This window comes from Doryrhamphus excisus, linkage group LG9 (genome assembly GCF_037039965.1).
Source record: "Doryrhamphus excisus strain RoL-2023G ecotype Guam linkage group LG9, RoL_Dexc_Guam_v1.1, whole genome shotgun sequence".
Taxonomy (NCBI): domain Eukaryota; kingdom Metazoa; phylum Chordata; class Actinopteri; order Syngnathiformes; family Syngnathidae; genus Doryrhamphus; species Doryrhamphus excisus.
Genome location: NC_136365.1, coordinates 7,851,292 through 7,871,224, shown reverse-complemented (window position 1 = coordinate 7,871,224; position 19,933 = coordinate 7,851,292). Strand labels below are relative to the sequence as shown.

General features: G+C 40.8%; 1 protein-coding gene across 3 annotated transcripts in view; it reads right to left on the bottom strand.

The window, feature by feature from the left end:
* LOC131134126 (alpha-1,6-mannosylglycoprotein 6-beta-N-acetylglucosaminyltransferase B-like) overlaps nt 1-19,933 on the bottom strand; it is a 77,020-nt gene that overhangs the window by 24,314 nt on the left and 32,773 nt on the right. For 2 of the 3 annotated variants that reach the window (XM_058079026.2, XM_058079008.2), the window contains 5 exons: nt 17,153-17,262; nt 15,374-15,447; nt 14,356-14,535; nt 12,112-12,276; nt 4,070-4,239 (listed from right to left, as the gene is read on the bottom strand). In XM_058079026.2, coding sequence (XP_057935009.2) covers nt 4,070-4,239; nt 12,112-12,276; nt 14,356-14,535; nt 15,374-15,447; nt 17,153-17,262 — 699 coding nt within the window. The remainder of the gene's footprint in view (nt 1-4,069; nt 4,240-12,111; nt 12,277-14,355; nt 14,536-15,373; nt 15,448-17,152; nt 17,263-19,933) is intronic. The other variant, XM_058079019.2, reaches the window with a different exon arrangement.

The following is a 19,933-nucleotide window of genomic DNA, read 5'->3' as shown; positions in this document are numbered from 1 at the left end:
AAATTCTCAGATGGAGGGCTATAGTGCAGCGGGGTGAATTTAGAAAGGCGGAACAAGAGAGCAATGGGGAAGAAAGGTGAGAGGTGGTATGAAAAGGGATACTTCTGAGGTCCATGAAGGAAAAAAGCCAGAAAGGAGAAAATGAGAACTTAAAGCTGGACCCAATAATAAAAAGACTGAGACCATCTATTCAACAACTGTAAATATTAACTTGGTTAATGTCTTAATCACGGATGGCAGTTGCACTCGTTGGGAGTCTTCATTTAGCTACTAAAGCACGTTAGTCAATTCTATCTCATGACATCAGGGAATTTGCTATTTGCTTTCCTGCATGTTTTTCCCGCCTTGACCCAATTAATAAAAAGAATATTAAAGGAGCAGCTCTTGGGAAGTAGTAATGCACTCAAAAAATTAGAGTGGGTCTACTTAGGAATTTGAGAGTTCTATTGGTAAAGGTAAAATCACACACCTCACTCACTGTTAATCTATCCATCCATCCATTTTCGTGACTGTGGGTCGTGGGGGTATGGACTGGACCTGGACTGGTTGTTTCTGCTGTTATTTAGATGCTAAATTAAACGGAAATCATTAATTTGATTAATCTCAGGGCATTGACTCGATCGCAACTGGAGTGTTCACGTGGACTTAGAAGACATTTCTGACATCTGAGTAGGTTTCATCAGTTCATGCTAAAACACGAGGTGGGACACACACCAATCAAGACTACATTTACATTACCAGTACACGGTACTAGTGGACCAGTCCACACTACACATGTTGCCCTGGCAATAGCACGAGTGTTAACATGACTTACAATCGTACATACAGCTAGTAAAAAACTAAAATATTTATTTATTTATTTATTTATATTTATTACACTTAAGTGTCGGAATGAGATTGGGAGCAAAGTCTGTTGTCCTACGAGTTGTCAGTTAAACTTCCAATTGCTGAAAGCAGGGTTACAAAAACAGGGTCCACTTTATGTCACTGGCAATGATACCAAATTGGAATAAAATACTTGGTTTCCAAATGCCAAAGTCAGATGCATGACATTACATGCAATTATTCTTCATCCTGTCTCTTTACTCATCTTCCGTTTAGCGTCCTCTGGGAACATCTAATGACAAATAAAGCTAAAAAAAAAAAGAAGGAAACAGGTTGATGAATGGGTAATGTTGGTTTTGCTGAAGCTCACTTTAATGTGTCCCTCGGCCCCGGAGCCTGTTCAGCAGTGCCACTGTTGGCCACTTATTTTCCTCAGAAAAAAAGTTGAGATGATGAAACAGAATCTCTAGGCATAGAGTACTGTTTTCCCTTCATTTGTTGGAACTGTCTGTAGGGCATTCTTTTGTTATGTTTCGGTTGTGTGTCTGACAGATACGGACATCCCTGAGCCCCTAACATCTTAACATATGACTGAGTTAAATTGGTTTTATCAAAAAAACACATATAGAAAAATGTGTGAAATAAGGTGTTTTGTAGCTTTGTACATTTGTCACATGGACCATTTGACTCTTATCACCACATGGAATGATGACAGACCCAACAGCAAGAAACAAAATATGCATGCCACTCTGAATATAAGAAGAGAAGCTAATAACAATGCTGTCTGGAAAGCGTTGCAAACAAGACTGGAGGTGATGACATGCTATGAAAATTGAGGAAGTTGTATTAATGTGCACTTTTTGGCCCCAAGAAACTACTGTAATTGCAGTGAGCTGCATAGCTACCAACATTTCACACACGATGTAGGTTTCTCTCTCCCGCTCTACACACAAACACGCAGTATATACATACACACACATCAGTAAAAGACATGAGGTTTCAAACCATCGACCAATGCAATGACTACCTTTGAGTGAGCTGCAGTATACAATATAGAGCAGGTGTACCTCTGTCTTCTCTCACTCTCACACTAATCCATCTGAGGTGCCTTTGAGATCTCATTTGTACCAGGTCCATTTACATTACGCTACTCTCACTTTGCACACATTGTGAGAAATGCACATTCAGCACAAAAAGGTGGATGCTAAATTTGCTTGTACAGCGTCCACGCCAGTTAATGGCGCAAGTGAAAATCTCCCTAGTGTATAATGGATAAATGAATACCAAAAGGTATCAGTAAACGTCCGCAAAGACGCATTATTTGTACATTAGAACACAAAAAATGCCAATTCAGCACTGTCCTCTGACATTTCCGTATACAGATTTGCTTGTATGCATATTTTTTCCTCATCTCAGCCACCCTCACAATAACATACTTAGAATTGAAATATTTATGAATTACACAGTGAGTGATTTACTGTAAGTAACACTAGAATACAAGACACAGGGCCTACTTTATCTGTAAATAGCATTCCGGTGTCCCACCTTCAACAGTAATACATACAACATATCTATTTTATCAATGCTTATGATCTGTTTACAGGCTGCTGTGCAGGTCAATTGATTCGGATCACAACTTCACATCAAATAATATTTTATGAACTAGAATTCCAGACCCTTCTAAAACATCTGTCCGATTTCTTTGCAAAATCATGTTTACCGTTCTGTCTCCTGTATCAGATTGGTCACTGCCCCCACTTGGCTCTGATGCAAGCGGATTGTAACGCCGGAAAGTGAAATACATTTTTCGTGCTTGTGCAGTTTTTTTTGTGTAATTCTACTAACAATCCATGCACCAGAATACCTCTCACCCTTATCATTTTGCAGAGGTACCATATGAGTAAAATGATTGTGTTGCTGTAGTGTAGCAGATGTCCTTGCGCTGTGTTGGTGAATAATGTATAAGGTATTGCCACCTGATAGCATCACAGATCTGGGTATACACATGCACACGCATGCACATGCAAAGACACACACACACACACATACATAACCCCCTCAGTGGCCAATTATGTCTACATACTACACTAGTTTTACTCATAAACTGTACATTCATTCAACAGCATTGTCCAATATATCAAGATGAACCATCTTGAATGAATGTGGGCATGTTACATAGAGGCGGATGGACCGCTCGTCAGACTCCCCAATCACTACAAAATGCACACAAAAAAAGTGTACTGTCAAATTTTTTTTGTCACAATTGGTATCCTGTGGATACCATTTTTGTCATCTTTAGACTCTGCTTCCTTTGTCCGCGGAGAGAAAAAGCAATAGTTGAGCACAAATACCTTGCTTCCTCTCTAAGTCACACAAGGCAATGCACAGGACTAATAGCAGACAACAGTGTGTCCCTGCGGACGTCATTATATTCATCTTAAATTAATACCAGCGTCATTGCAAAAATCAATAGTGGAAGACGATTGGACAGATCGAGGCAGGAAAAAAAAAAGGTGCCAATCCACAGTGTGAATCATATCCTTGAGCCTGCTCAGAATTACAATTTAGAACTGTACTACGCTACACAATCGTCATCCATCGTCAGGACACGAGGATCTTGACAAGCTGGGTGATTGATGAAATTTAGAGCCGGAAAGCAGATTTTGAATAGACAAGCGACAGGGATTTCGCCAACGAGATATATTTACATCCATCTGTCAACTGTTTTTGTGTGTGTGCGTGCGTATATGTGTGTGTCTTGGCGCAAGAGCTGTAAATGTCAGCAGAAATACATTAGCATGCTGACGAAGGGGAAAGAGAAGATGCAGGCTGATGGTTGGCACCACACTGACAAGACGCTGAGGACATCATCAATATGGATCAATAGTTTGACAAATAAATCAACCTAAGGGTACCCATGCTTAATCTATGCCTGACATGGGGATAGGTGTAATTACAAATGGCATGGGGTTCAGTGCCGAGAGAAACTAAGACAACAGTAATGAGAGGAACATTGTAAAAGGCCATTTATTGGTTGTCGTAGCTGACGTTAGACCACAATGTTTTGGAGCTCTTCCAAGTTACATCCACGCTGACAAAACTCATTTGTGATTCATATACTGTGGTTGAATTTCATGCAATGTATGGTTCCATTTCATTTTTTTGTACACAGATGCAAATTTTGAATTTGACTTCCATTGACTTGATCAATAGACAACTGTTATTGGGGAGTGCAGCAACTCACCTCTGGAGCTCTTTGACAGACATTGAGATCTTGAGATTGTGTCCTAGAACATGGAGTGCTGTGAGTATGTCGGCCCACTGGACCATCTCTCCAAGGGGACCTCCTTTAAGCACCTTGGGGCTGAAAACATCTCCAGACTCCTCTGTTAGGAAACCCACATGGATTAGGATCTGAAAGAGTGCACAGAAATGTGCTTAGTTGTTGTCTGTCTACTTTGTATAATGTTGCGATAAGAGTTCGGGACATTGACTGCACCACTGCTTGTAGCACCCGGCTGATGACCTTTACAAACAAAGATAAGATAAGAGATATTTTTTTTTTTTTTTGGTTTGTAAAGCTTTTGCATCATTGTGTGATTGCAGCTGTCTGACAGCATCTGTCTATATTCAGTTCTTTGGTTTTGACAAGCAAGTCATAGTTGTGCTTAATGCGTGTACCTTATCAATCAATCAATCAAAGACAGTAAGCAAAACGAACACTAATTGTGTTATTTCAAATTTTTATATTTAATTTAGCCACATTGGAGAGTTTTACAATATAATATATTTATTATCATTGTTATGATACAAGGAAATTAAATTAAAGTGCATTGTTGTAAGACCATACACAAAAGCTATAAAGGAGCCTAAAAACATAAAAAGCCTACAATCCATTACAATGCATTCAAGCATACTCTCATTCACATTGCACAGTCCCTAGGTTACCTCGTAGCATGAGAACTATTTTGGCTATTATTGAGTTTCTTTATTGCTGTGGGGTAGAAGCTGCTTTTGAATCTATTAGCCTTGCTTTAATTGATCTGTACCGTCTCCCTGACGGCAGCAGTTCAAATAGGTAGTGTCCAGGGTGTGATGTGTCCTTGATAATGTTCTGGGCTCTTTGGAGACAGCGGGAACTGTGCAGTTCATCCAGGCTGAGGAGAGGGCAGCCAGTGATCTTCTGAGCTGTACTGATGACCCTCTGGAGCACTTTCCTCTGATCCACTGCGCAGCTGGTGTACCATACCTATGCATATGCAGTATGTCAATAGGCTCTCTATAGAACCCCATGTAAAAGGACACAAGCAGTTTCTGGGTGATATTATTCTACCGGAGCACTCTCAGAAAGGGCAGTCTCTGCTGGGCCTTTTTCGCTCCAGGTCAAGTCCTCCTCAATGTGGACTTGCAGGAAGCGAAAGTCAGCCACTCTTTTTTCACAGCCCCCGCTTATGAATAGCATGAATCACCTTTTTAAGGTCATGCAGTGTGTTTGCTTGTATGTTTTGACCATTGTCCTCCTGTAGAACACAGGTTTCAGCTTGAGGTCATGAACATGTTATTTTTTTTGGTAAACAGCAGAATTCATGGTTGTATTTATCGCAGCACGTATTCCAGATCCTGAAGTACTAAAACAGACTACTACCACCACCATATTTTACCGTTGCTATGTTCTTTTTCTGAAATGCAGCATTACTTTTTTGCCACATGTCATGGGACACATGCCTTCCAAAAAGTGAAACGTTTGTCTCTCAATGGCTCTCATGTTGGTTTGCTGGAGTCCCAAATCTTTAGAAATTGTTTTATAACCTTTTCACATAGGGTCATTGAGGTTTTTTTTCCCCTCCCTTTATAATAAAAAGTTTAAAAACTGCATTTTCTGTTTAGTTGTATTGTCATTGATGAATATTTAAATTAGTTTGAAGACAGCTGGGATAAGCTCCAGCAGGCCTGCATGCCCACGACCCTTGTGAGTGCAAGCGATATAGAAAATGGATGGATGGATGATGATCTGAATAAGTGTGACAAACATGCAAAAAAAAATCTGTAAGGAGGCAACAGTTTTTCACACAACTACTGTATAAAATCCTCACTGTGCCACCTACATAATCATTACAGCCCAGCAAGAAATAAGCGACATGTTGCTTTTCAAACTGGCTTAACCTGGGCCATGTCCTACCAATGCTCTGCAGAGTAATCCTGATTACCTAACACAGGATGAACACCTCCCACTGCGAAATGGCAAACAGGGTGCACCACTTTAAGCATGCATCCTTGATGAGACTTGGTCTAAATGTGTGTTGTGTATGAACTATGCCAAGGTTTTAGAGGGTTCTTACTTACAGTAAGTCAGCCACATGTTTGCCTGTCTGCTTGATTGCATAAAAGATGACGTGTCATCGACAGCAATCAACTATAAAGAGTATTGCTAGACTGTAATGTTGTGATCATGCACAAAATATGAATGAAAGATTGGACAAACAGCAACTGTCAACCTCCGTGGCGAGTCCAGCTGGCGTGAAAAATCCCCCGGTTTAATAAGCCGAATCTATTATCTTCTGCTTCATAAAAAGCGGATAAATGAATTTTCATTACAGTTATGGTGGCAGATGGCAAGGATGACAACCCATGGCATCGGCACCATTACTTTTCAGGCTCGGCAAACCTACTTGGGGAGCTTGTGTTACATAAACAACAGCAAAAAAAGATAGAAGAATCCAGCCTCTCGGGCATTTACAATTTTTTTTACATCAAAGTTGTAGATAATGGCAATAAGATTTGGAATGCTAGTTTTTTTTTAATTACCATAAGTATTAAACTATCGTAGTTATTCCAATGGCTGAGCCGAGCTGACATGCCATGGCTAAGACAGAGAAAAAAAGCTTCTCCATTTTGTGTGGAAGTGGTAAGTTTTTGGCTTCTTTGTCCTTCCTTACCACTTACTTGAATCACTTTCTGGAGAATAAGTAAGTAACTAGAATAACTAAATTGAATTTAGTTAGCTTGGTAGCTTGCTATGCTAGCGGCAACTGTCTGCTATGTCCCTGCAGTGATCCAATAGCCTGCAAATTGTGATGTAAACAAAGAATAACAGAGTGTTGTAGTGGTAGGTTACCGGGACATAATTCACCCCGGAACGATCAATAGGGGAGGGGTTGCCACCCGGAGGGGTGGGCGCAAATGACGGGGGTTTTCCGCTTCCTGTTGTGGTTGAGAGACGGGACTTTCATGTCTTACGTAGCAAAGAGTGCAAGTTAATGTTTGCAAGAAAAATAAAGTTTTCTCCCAAATTCGACACTCCGCCTCCAGTTCTTCGGCGCTTCACTGGTACTGTCGGGGTCACCTCAGACTCCAGTTCTTTGGCGCTTCACTGGTAATGTCGGGGTCACCAGTGAAGCGCCGAAGAACTGGAGTCTGAGGCAGAGTGTCGAATTTGGGAGAAAACGTTATTTTTCTTGCAAACATTAACTTGCACTCTTTGCTACGTAAGACATGAAAGCCCCGTCTCTCAACCACAACAGGAAGCGGAAAACCCCCGTCCCTTGCGCCCACCCCTCTGGGTGGCAACCCCTCCCCTATTGATCGTTCCGAGGTGAATTATGTCCCGATAACCTACCACTACAGTGTCATGTAAATAACAATATCCCTAACTTATTGTGAGCAGTCTACATACAGTACACATTCAGTGTTTGTCACACTGTCCCAAACAAATGGGGCACTGACTGAAACTGAAGCACTGGGGACGTCAGCAGCTCTCTATGTGCTGGCAGTCTGGAGTGTTGAGCTGGTCACCAAAGTCAACAAACCACAGAGCATCTCGTAATGCTGGCTGCTCCAACTGCGCTTTGAGCACCCTTCTGCCTGACAGCAGGTGCCAAGGGTCACTCGCCATCTGTGACCAGGAACAATCAGACCGGGTCCTTCACATAGCATGACGCCCTGGCCTGCCCAAGTCAGCTGGTTGCCTGGGCCTGTCATGATACCGGCTGATACCAAAGGTAACAAAGGTAAGCTAAAGTGTTAGGGTTAGCCTTGTTATCTTATTTAGATATTAGCTTCTCTTGTTTCTGTTGGATTACAGTTTGTCCTTTGAGGCTATGGTGTGTTGGCCCTGCTATCATATATTCCATTGTTTACAGTTATATACAACTCATTTCAACCAGGCATTACTATGAATCAAACCCATTCTTGCAGTACATGTGTGTGTGCATGTACTAACAATGTGATCCCTGGTAAATCTGCTTGAACGTAATTTTGGGGAAGAAATAAGAGTAAATTAATTACTAAATCATTTGCTCGGTGGCAGAGGAAAGCTTGACAGTACAAGCGCCTTTAATTATGCGAGATTTTTGTGTGTGTGTGTGTGTGTGTGTGTGTGTGAGAGAGTGTGCACACTACGGCCTCTTGTGAAGGTCAGACAGAGCAGGCTGATGGAACTTCACATGTGGCAACACAAGCTGGCACTGTCATCCGACATACACTACCCTTAAATTCACCTTCTCATTCTCCTCTCACTACAACACAATCTCCAGACATTCCTTAAAGGGCACCTATTATGCTTTTTCAACTTTTCTGACCTATAAATGTTGTTAGAATGTTGTATTGTAGTGTTAAACAATGCCAAAGTTTGAGTTAAGGAGGTTTGCGCATTTGGAAGTGAGCCATGAGAGAACTCTGGGATGGCTCTGAACACTCAGTTTCTTTCTAACACTGGCTTCTCGTGACATCACAAGGAGCCAGGCTTCTTATATAGGCATGCGTTGCAGGCCATATACGCTCTAAGATTGCCCTCCACACAGCTCTGCTTTGCTCTGTTTCTGGTTGTTAGCTGTGGTTACCAGGAATTCTTTCTACGATGCAAGCTCAGGCAGAAGTGGTTGGAGTGGTGATTCCCAACAAGAGAAAAATACTTTCATCTGTCAACGGCATTTGACATGGGACTGTTTTTGTGAAAATTAACTTGAAGTATCCAAACTGTTGCTGAAACCAGAAGCATCGCATTCCCACCAAGAAATGTGCATTAATGTCGCACACACTATGCTGCTGTGTTTCTATGGAGAAGACCACAGCGTTTGCTAGGAGAAGCTGCTCGCTCTTGCCGGGAAAGGCGCATTAATGATGGACACACTATGCTACTCAGTAAACGCGGACCAACGCTCTTTTTAAGTGTATGAGAGGTTCTGCTCCAGAACCCAAGTTGGTTTCAGCTCAAGGTCACTAAAGATGGCCGGACATTCTTCTTCAGGATTTTTTGGTAGACATCAGGTTCCATTTATCACAGCAAGTGTTCCAGGTCCTAGCAGAGTAGTAACAAAACACCCCCAGACCATCACACTACCACCAACATATTTTACTGTTGCTATGACGTTCTTTTTCTGAAGTCTTACTTTTTCATTTTACGCTAGACGGGATGGGACATGCACCTTACAAAAAGTAAAATTTGGTCTCATTAGACCACAGAGCATTTTTCCAAACATCCTGATGATCAAGACATTTTCTGGCAAAAGTGAGATGAACCTTGAAGGGTCACTGACATGATTTTTGAACTGTGCTTAAATATGTTCTATATTGTTTGCAATTATGTTCTACGTTGTTCGGTTTTTGTTTTGTTTATGTGGCAATTATGGTCTGAACTCTTTAGAAAAGAGGGCATTCCCAAGTGACAATACATGTGTTGAGTTAAAGACAACTACTGCGACATGTGGTGGTTGATTTTTGTTACAATGGAGGCATCTCTATAGCAGAGGTATTTATATGTGATAATTATTAGATCTGAGTATATACAATATTTTTCTCTCAATCCCACTGTTCCCACCTGCAAAGTTGGTCCTCAGCATAATCTTCATGAGATCAGTCAGAGGTCAGTCGGCTCTCAAAGGAGCTGACACTCAAATATATAGAACATATTCAGCTTCCATGGATGCTTTGAAAGTCACTTGATGAGAAAATTCAAAACAGCAGTGAATACACTTCAACTGGATTGTGAAATTAGGTCAATTCCCTTGAGTCTTACAGTACATTAATTATTTTTAAACCTGAAGTACCGACAGAACGGCTACTCTGACAAAGGAAATACAAAAAAATTAAGATTATTTTAAAAGATTAAAAATTCTATTCCTATTTTTTCATTCATTTTCAGAGTTAACATTGACTTTCTTCAATCAACACTCATCCAAACAGGAGAATTGTCAGAAACATGTCGCATTTACAATTCTAAATTGTGACTATTGATTTCAATGTGAATTAATGTGGATGTGGATTGTGTTAAAGACAAGTTGTGAAAAGTCATTGGCAGGTCACACAACCCTTTTAGGTAAAATTTAATTGAAGTGAAGCATATCCTTGTACTTTTCAGCATTGCTGGGAGGAAGTCATTTATGTGTTCATTATCTTTCACCACTTATCTTGCTATGTAACATCAACGTTTGGTGTGGAAGAAAGGTCTATTTTTGGAAAAGGTCGCCCAGCCAATAACCTTCACAATCACATTGGTACTTCCTGACTTTGAGTCAAGTCAAACCTTTAGCATTAACTGAACATTTATGCTATAGCCTGTGAGCGGATGCAAAACAGGCTAATAGAGAATATGCAAATTTTACATCAAAAGGTCTCAGGATCAAATCCAGCCGCTCGTCACTACTACACGCCACTGTAGCACCTTGCCACCACCAATCACACTTGCGATTACAGTGATGAACAGCCTCTGACAGCAAGGCTAACACATACAAACACGAGGACATCTGCTTCTGAGATAGTAGCAGCTCATTGTAAGGCATTTAGGCTCCTCAAGCAGCCGTGATAGAGAGTAACAAATCCCCTCGGTGCACTGCATAAAAAAGGCAAATATCAATCACAGTGACAGGGTACTATTGCTACCCGCGTTAACTAACTTTAGGAAGCAATCCAGGCAGTGGGCAACATTTTGGAAAAGCCGCTAAATGTGTTCATAAACTGCTTCATCAAAAGAACTTTTATCTTCATTTTCTGTTCGGTGCTTTTGTTTGTCCTTTGAATGTTATAAAGTCCAGATTTAGATGGCACGCTAAGTTTCACACTTTAACTACTTTATAATGAAACCAGCAGCCACGGGCTCCACAGCAGAGCTTTACCACTCTCTTTTTGCTCATTCATTCAACACTCCTGAATCCATTTTCCACTGTGCCTTCTTTATGACCAACAATCCCTCCCTTTCTCATCATCATTGTCCTCTGGCACCAGTATAGCTTGACATAAAGTCACGAACCCAATCACCGTTATCACTAGTGACCTCCTTTTGTTTCATGTTTCAACTGGACAGGTGGAGGACAGGAAGTGGATGTTGGGGGGGTTCAGAGTTTTAGCTCCAAGTGGAATACGGCCGCAACTGTAGCCTGTGCAATTGTTATGATTATTATTAATGTGCCTGTTTACGTCTACGGTGTGCTTCGGAGCAGTCATTTTACACATTGAAACAAAGCCTTGATGCCTGGTACCCTCTTCAGTTGACTAAATAAATGCTACTGGCCACTATATGAGGAAATACAGCAGTTTGTACAGTGTTTTCGGCTCTACAATTCACTCTCTCAAACATTCTACAAGTCTATCTATTATTAGTGTCTCCTCGCCAGCTTTTATACTCAGACATTTCATTTCTGGATGGGAATGTTGCAACTCTATGCCTTGCCGTGTGCTATAAAAACTGCACAGGGATGGAAATATAGCGCAGATTGAGAGAATGCATTCAGCTACAGAGGTTGGAACTGAGCCTTAAAATCCATCCATCATATTTCATCTGTACAGGGGTCACCCTGGCGGAACACCAGTCAATCACAGGGTTGACACACTATGACAAACCACCATTCACAAACAGTTTAACACTTAGTGGGCAATTTAGACATGCCATGTTAATCATGTGTTTATGGACTATGGACGCTTGGGGTTCTTTGTTATCCTTGTCTATTTAATAACAAATAGGCTTGTCACAATAATGGATGTATAGATTTTTCGAATGATAAAAATAAAAACAACAAAAACAGGATGATTATTATGAGCCCTCGAATAGTGTGTGACATGGTGAAGCTTCATGATTCGTAGCAAATATGGTAAGTCTCACACAGGTACACTACACCAGTGGTGCAAATGTGACATGACACAATGATCTTTGAATGATAATCTTAATAATTGTTTGTTCAGTCAAAATTATCGCTAATTAATAGCACAAATATCGACCAGTAAAGTTTATCGTGACAGGCCTAATGACAAATTAAAGATGTTGTGTGGAGACAAATCACATAACCTCCCTTGTACCTTCTTCTGGTCCCTCCAGCGGTGCTCCAGCGTGGAATCGAGGCGCTGGGCAGCTGTAGCCCACTGCTGTGCGAGACGACGGATTCTTCGCTTCATGAAGCTAAGAGACTCCTTTCCGTTACCAATCTGGTCCAGTAACACGGACAGATCTGTGCGGAAAGCAGCCTAGGAAGAGGGGTTGATGAATGGAGATTAAATGGAGAGATATAGTGAAGTGAGATAAAGTAGAAGTAAAAAAAAAAAAACCCGTCGCAGGACATCAATGTCAACACCTACTCAAAAACCTGGCATTGAATTTTGGCCCTGTAATAAAAGTATCGGGTGGGTATTACAGTGTTGAGCACATGCATCATATTTATAAGTATCTAAAATATTCATGACTGTACTGCTGGAATGGACGATGGAAATGGCCACTGTGACTGCCAACTATGCGGTCAGTCCATTAATCACCGCACTTATTTGTTTCTAAGTATACATATTCATTTTAAAGGGGATCTATTATGCTCATTTTCGGCCCTTTGTATTGAGTTGTGGACTCCTATAGAGCAGCTACAAATGCTAACCAGCACTCAAAGCTTTATAGATCTTCCAGAATCTGCACCTATTCAGCTGTATTTCTTTGGATTTCATGGTTCCCGCGAAAACGGTCTGTTTTAATCCACCTCACGGCCACTCTGCTGTGGTTGGTCACACTCCCAAGTGCTTAGAAACACTTCCGGTTTGTGCCGCTAACTTTGATAAACGGTATAGCAGTCGATAATAAACTGCAATTTATCTTTTTAAAACATCTGCTTTTAACATTCAGCCATATGCGTTGGATCCTGAATCCGATCCAGAAGTAGAGATTGGACAGTCCGAAGTTTGGGGTATGGGGACCGCTCATCTGCTTACAGACACGGCCATATAAGGAAGTCCTCCCCTCTGTGACATCACAAAGGGACAGTTTCGCGATGCCTTTTTGAGCCATCCCAAACATCTTTCAGGGCTCACTTCCAAATGTGCAAACCTTATTATCTGAAACTTTGAAACGACATTTATAGGTCAGAAAAGTGAAAAAAGCATAATAGGTCCCCTTTCAGAACAGTGGTATTAGCTACAGTCATGAATGCACTATAAAGATTATGTGCATGGTGCTCAGCCCTATTCAACTCTTTTCAAACACCCAAAGTAGTCATGTAGTCATGATCAATAACCTCTAAACTTCTAAAAACACTTGTACAATTCATTGAACACATCTTGCACGTCACTGTATATCAACTGTTCAATTAAGAATGAGTCTCTCTCTGTACATACTATGCAGTATAAAACTAGTTTGTGTGTGGCAAATGACAAGGTCGATCTGCTCCGTGACCCCTGAGTCAGCGGAGAAGAAAAAAAAAAAAAGAGTGGATGATGGATGGATCAGGCATGCCTAATTAGTAGACTTTGAATAGGGTCAGATGAAAGTGAACTGCTGTGAAGGAATGGGGACTGGTGGCTCACACTCCCAGATGCACTGCACAGTATATGATACATAATGAACGGAGTCATTTTTCCCCCGAGACGGCCAGCAGCAGACGACAAGATTATCAATAACAAAAAATGACTGAAATGATTAGACCATTAGAGTGGGCATCTAAGACAGTAAAATGTTTTATTCTAGTTATAACATTCCTCCCGTCAACAGACCTCATACATAACTCACTAAATTAATTGGAATTCACAGTCAAACAGCTTCAACAGATCATCTACTGTGGCCAAAACAGTAGTTATATTCTTTCTAGCACACAATTAAATGCCAGTGTGGTGAACTGTCAGCGAACACAACCAAGATAAGCGACACTCCTTTTCTGAAGGTATTGTTACCATGTTTAATTTATTTGAATACGATTACAAAATATCTGAAGAATGTCGACTGGGAGAGTCATGTCCGTCAAAATATTCTGATATTATGTTGGGTTGTCGTCAAAGCACATGATGCTGATGGGGTGGTGGTGGGTCGGTGACGTAATCGTTTCTGAAAAACAGCGCTTTGGGTTGTCTACACAGAAATGACAAGCTGCCATTTTCAGACATTCCCACTCTAGAAGCAGTTTTGCAAAAATACAATTTCAAGGCACCCAGAACGCTGTTTTTGTATGGATGTTATGTATGTTATGGATTATGCAATTCATACACCTATGAAATGTGAAAATATTAATATAAATACCCCCTTTAAGTCGTGTATGTAGTAGTGTGTACAAAATTACATATCGTGTGACTCACCGGCCTTTTGGGTCCCTTTGGCTGGTGAACATGCTGGGTAGGCTGGCTGCTCTGGTTCCTCCAGGCCAGTGGGGGGCAGAACCACTCCACTTCACTCAGGTAGATGAGGAAGGAGCAGTCGGAGCCATCAACACCGTAGAATGCGTAGCAAGGGTCTGAGGTCCAGCGTGCTCGCATCCACTAGAGGAACATATGCACATATGCATTAACTCTACATACACAACTGAATTAATAGTATAATAATAAAAGTAGGAGTAGAATTGGGTTTCTTTCACCGAGAGTTACTCTTACTGTCAAAACATTTTATTTGATTGGAATTTCATTCAGTGCTTCCTGAGCAAGACATAATCTACTTGAGATACAATGAGCTGTCAAGCAATATGCTTTTAGTAACTGCTGCAGCTGCACAAACGTATTTATTATTTAAAGCACAACAAATCCCTCCATAACAACACTAGCAAATATACAGTGAACATAATATCAGGTGATGTGTGGGAGGATGACTGTGAAGAATGTGTACAGTTTTAAGAGTGAAGCTATCTTGAAGTGTTTGGAGTCAATGACAAAGTGCATGACACAAGCTGGTTGACTGGTTGTAATAAGACCACAAATTAGGACCATCTTTACTACACGTGTGTGACATTGTGTTGTGTGCAAGCGTGTCACTTCTTGGAAGCATTGTGCTCACACAAATACAAGTCGCATTCTTTTCTAAAAAAATACAAAAAAATGCCAATTTGACATTATAAACTGCAGTGTGAACACAGCCATTGTCTTTATTTACTATTTAACATAGGGATGGGTAAACTACGGCCCGAGGTCCTCATCCATCCTGTCAAGCGTTTGAAATCCGGCCTGCCAGTTGCTGAGACAACCTTTTGAGGGTTTAAGTAGCTTTTCACCAGAAACGATCCAAACAACGACCTCACCCATGGTGCATAATAAACACAAATCAACAAATATGTGAACCACAGGAGCCTTCCCATTGGCAAAATGTCAAAGTGAGAATGGCACTCACATCCACTTTTCCAGGACATTCTGGGTAGCGGGGGTCTTTGGGTATATCACACTGGGTTGATGTCCCATCTCGCACTGTTGAAAAGACACAATTAAGAAATGAGAACGTGGAACTGTAGGAAATTCTGATGATATGATAACCTTTGGGCATAAAATAAACCGAGAACAACCTGTATTTATTTGAACACGTTTACAAGTTTAAACTTTGTTATACTGAGCATAAATATGAATGGAATACACACAAGCACATTCACAATCCTGTCGTGCAGAGCCCTCTGAGCAGTTATTACAAGGTCTAGATCCCTGTGCTTTGGTTTAGGGCACTTTGGCAGCAACAAGCAGTCCTAAAGTGTGTACTTTGGTACACAGAGGCCCTTGAAATACCCCAAGGTAAAGTCCCTACAGGATGAACTACCACCACTCCTTAGTAGCTAAGTATTTGGTGAGTACTTTAGTTATGTTACCGTACATTAAACATACTATGGAATCTGCTTTACATGCAGTAATTGTGGTTTCATTAGTCCAAAAGCTCTAAGGTCCAAATGTTAATATGTAGAGATTGAGGTTAATGATCCATACAGCAATTAATCAACATGATACTGCTCATCGGCTCATTTAACACGTGCCCTATCAAATTCCACAACATGATGGCTGCAATCAAGGTTTCCATGTAATTATTTTATTTCAAAATACAATCCGTCTAGGCTCCAGCATACCCGCCACATTGTATGAATGGAAATATACAGTTTGCCATCCTGTCGATCGAGAAAGTTGTATGGGTCACGTGTCACCCATGTCATAAATGTCACTTTTTAGATGTCTAATTTGCTAGTGTCTCTGCAGCAATCCACTATAGAAGTGCGTGTTTTCAATTGTTTCAGCAATGTAGCCATTGCGGAAACCTTTTTAATATGTTTGACTACTTTGTGTTTTGCATAATCATTTCCACTGCCTGCACATGTTTGATCACAAATGCTAACTGGACATAATGAAGGGTATATATAATGAACGCTACATTGTTATTTTGACTGGCATACTACTCAGGTTATGTACAATGTAAAACAAAAGACAAAGAGAAAGATATTTAAAGTTAATTAATGCATTTCTTGTGCAGGCTTGTGAAAATAACCTCATTCTTCCACAGCAACGCAGCAGGGGCATGACACAGCTCCAACAGTCCGTCTCCCATGCAGCCTACCACCATAGCTTTAAAAAAGCAGTACAGCATGTCTCGCTCCTGCCAACTACCCTCGGGTCACGCCACAGACTGACTATGCTAACCTGGGCCACACACACTGCATTAATTGCTCCATTGACTGAGTTAACTGCCTGTCTGCTGCTGGCAAAAAAAAGGATAAACGTTATGAGAGAGAATAAATCTGCTTGGTAGATATTGATATTGTTTGTGAACGCAACACTTCTTGCTTTTCCCTTTTTGAAATCACCTACCCAAATCCCCCTCTCTCCTTTTACGTCGTTTCTATTTGCTTAATGAAATTGAGACTATTTCATAAACAAGTCATCCCCATCTATTGAAACAAACATGTACAGAGATGAGGGTAAGCATAGATCAATTTACAAAACTATTAGAATTGTAATGCACGGCCATACAATGTGTTCTGCTGTTGTACTGTATATACTGTGCAAGTCCATTCCTCTGTTTTCTAAACCAGTGTCCTCATTAGTATCACGTGTATGCTAGAGCCTATCCCAGATTACTTCTGGCTTGGTGGGCAGTTAATCAGTATTGGTATAATATTTCACAACTTATGTCTGGTACCTTTGCCTTGCATAATACTGTTCTGCAGTATCTGCTCCACCCTGATTGCCATGTTGGAGACATTCTGGGCAATAGCCTGGATCATCTCCATGAGGCTGGCTGGTTGAAACCTGCAGACATATAGCACAAAAGTACAAATTACACTTAGAGTCAAGTGTGCAAGGCATATTTTGGGCTTAAACTTGAATTGTGTCGTGAGTGAACAATGGCAAAGCAGTTTTTTTTTGTCCTGGAATGTAACTCCAGTGAAAGTTGGGATCTATGCTGATGATTAGAAAGACGGAAATATCAACAATCCTCCTTGCAATATTCCCTGTAAACAGGGAGTTACTGTACATCCCAACGTATGTGCTCTTACGTGCTCAAAATCATTAAACTTACTTATTTGGTCATGTGATGCACACAGAGCACTGAACAACTTCACGCTCTGTCATTTTTGTCATTTTTGTTCATGTACCCCACTTTGACTTTTTTCCAAGGAATGCTCAGGGGTCTTACTCAGGTTTTTTAGTAGTTTCTTGGTTTGCCCTGCTCCATCCACGGCGATGAGAGCGGATATGCTGTCACTCAATCTTAGTTTTATTTGTTATGTCGCCTCCATTTCTTTGAAAGCCCTTTTATTCATCCTCATCTTCTTCCCACCATCCGTGACTACAAGGCAATTAAGCCTCTTTAAATATGGACGCCACATCCACGAGTCACTTTGCACTGACCTTCTACGGTGTAGCGGAGGCGTGAAAAGGGTGTGTCTTGAGGCGGAGTTGCGTACGCACACTTCTCAAGGTGGAATCTATAAACCACAAATTGCGTGAATGTGTGCGTACACCACTTTTTACAAGAATAAATATTTTTGTCCGTATGCACATTTTGGGTTACTGGTGTATGGAAACTTTTAGTCTGATTTCCATACATATTTTTAGAGCTTTTATAACTGTTTATAGCTTGAAAAATTAGGGTTAACCATTGACCCCCCAAGTACTAAAGCTGAAAAAAATAATAAAGTCAAAAAGCATGTGACATTTGCAAGTACGTTCATGTGGTGCCTAATGTGCAACATCAGAAAAACTGATTCCAGACTATGCTTGCAGATGACAAAAATGGTGCAATGCCTCCCAGTAAATGCTTATATGTGGTGGATTTTCATCTTCAGAGCCCAGTAGTAATTTGATGTTAATGCACCGCAGATTTGTATGTGTACAATAATTCCATTTTAGTTTTTTTTTGGGCCCTTTTACTCTTGTCTTGTTGCAGCTTTTACCATGTTTTATCTCAATCCCCTCTCGTGTTTCTGCATCTCTGCTCCCTCCTCTATTTTAACATCTCAACAGATGTGAAAGTGTTTGAGAGTGATGCAAATTGGTAGACACTTGGTTGGAGCGTGAAATAGAAAAAGACCTGCGCTCCCACTTCCTCTGCCGGATGACAAAACTTCTCATTCACAAGATACGATGTGCTGAATAAGTTGTCTGCGTGTAGATTGTAGTTGTGACCCCCCCCCCCCCCCCCCCAAAGTATCTGCATGGTTGCACATCATGCAAAGTGGAGCTTGCATTATGACTAAAGCTCATTTATGCCGCAGTGCCCATTACCTCCATTTTAATGACTTTATTTTAATGGACACTTCAGTGTTAGTGTTTCTGTGTATTGTCAAATCAGCATATGGCTTTAATCCTGATTCATGCTCCCCAATGCAGCATGCTAACAAATCACTCAATATGATCAATTGTGCATGCATGTGTGGGCATGCAATGATGTGCAAGGCTGCTTGACTAGATGCCAAGAGCAAATGCATGAAAATGGATGACAACAAAAATGAACGCTATGTGGAAGTACGTCTTTCACAAGACCTTTATAGCGTTAAACCCCAAATTCATAAGCACAACAACTTATTATTCATATTCAAAAACATACATGTTAGGTTAATTGTTGACTCCAAATTGTCCATAGGTATGAATGTGAGTGTGAATGGTTGTTTGTCTATATGTGCCCTGTGATTGGCTGGCGACCAGTCCAGGGTGTACCCCGCCTCTCGCCTGAAGACAGCTGGGATAGGCTCCAGCATGCCTGCGACCCTTGTGAGGATAAGCGTTAGAAAATGAATGAATCAATGAATGAATATGGATATTAAAGGAAAATGGCAATTACAAAATTGGCCATCATCCACAACATTTGTGAAAGTAATTGACTTGACTAAAAATACCTGTCATGGGACATAATTATTTTGACTTTATAGTCCTCTTAAAAAATGCTAGCCTAGCTATGATTGGTAAAAAAAAAAAAGTGCAGTTATCCCTGAGGTAGTGATCACAATGACATTGGAATTATATCTCTTTGAAGGACATGCAGCCAATGTCTTACATTCTTGATTAAAAAATACATTACACATTATATACTGTTACCCCTTGGTTGTTCTGTTACTGTTACTGTGTTGGTCTTCTATATTCTTTATGGAAATAAACAAATAATAATGCATAACAACAGCTAAAGAAAAAAGGCATTGCTTTGACCGTTTATTAATTTGCAGCCATTACACAAACATGCATCCATCTTCTATGCTGCTTATCCTCACGAGGGTTGAGGTTATGCTAGAACCTATCCTAGATGTCTTTGGGCGATAGACGGGGTACACCCAGGACTTGTTGCCAGTAAATCACATATAGACAAACCATTCACACCTATGAACAATTTGGAGTTGCCACGTAACCTAACAAAAACCCACGCACACACGGAGAGAATATGCAAACTCCACACAGAGATGCCCAAGTGGAGATTCAAACCCAA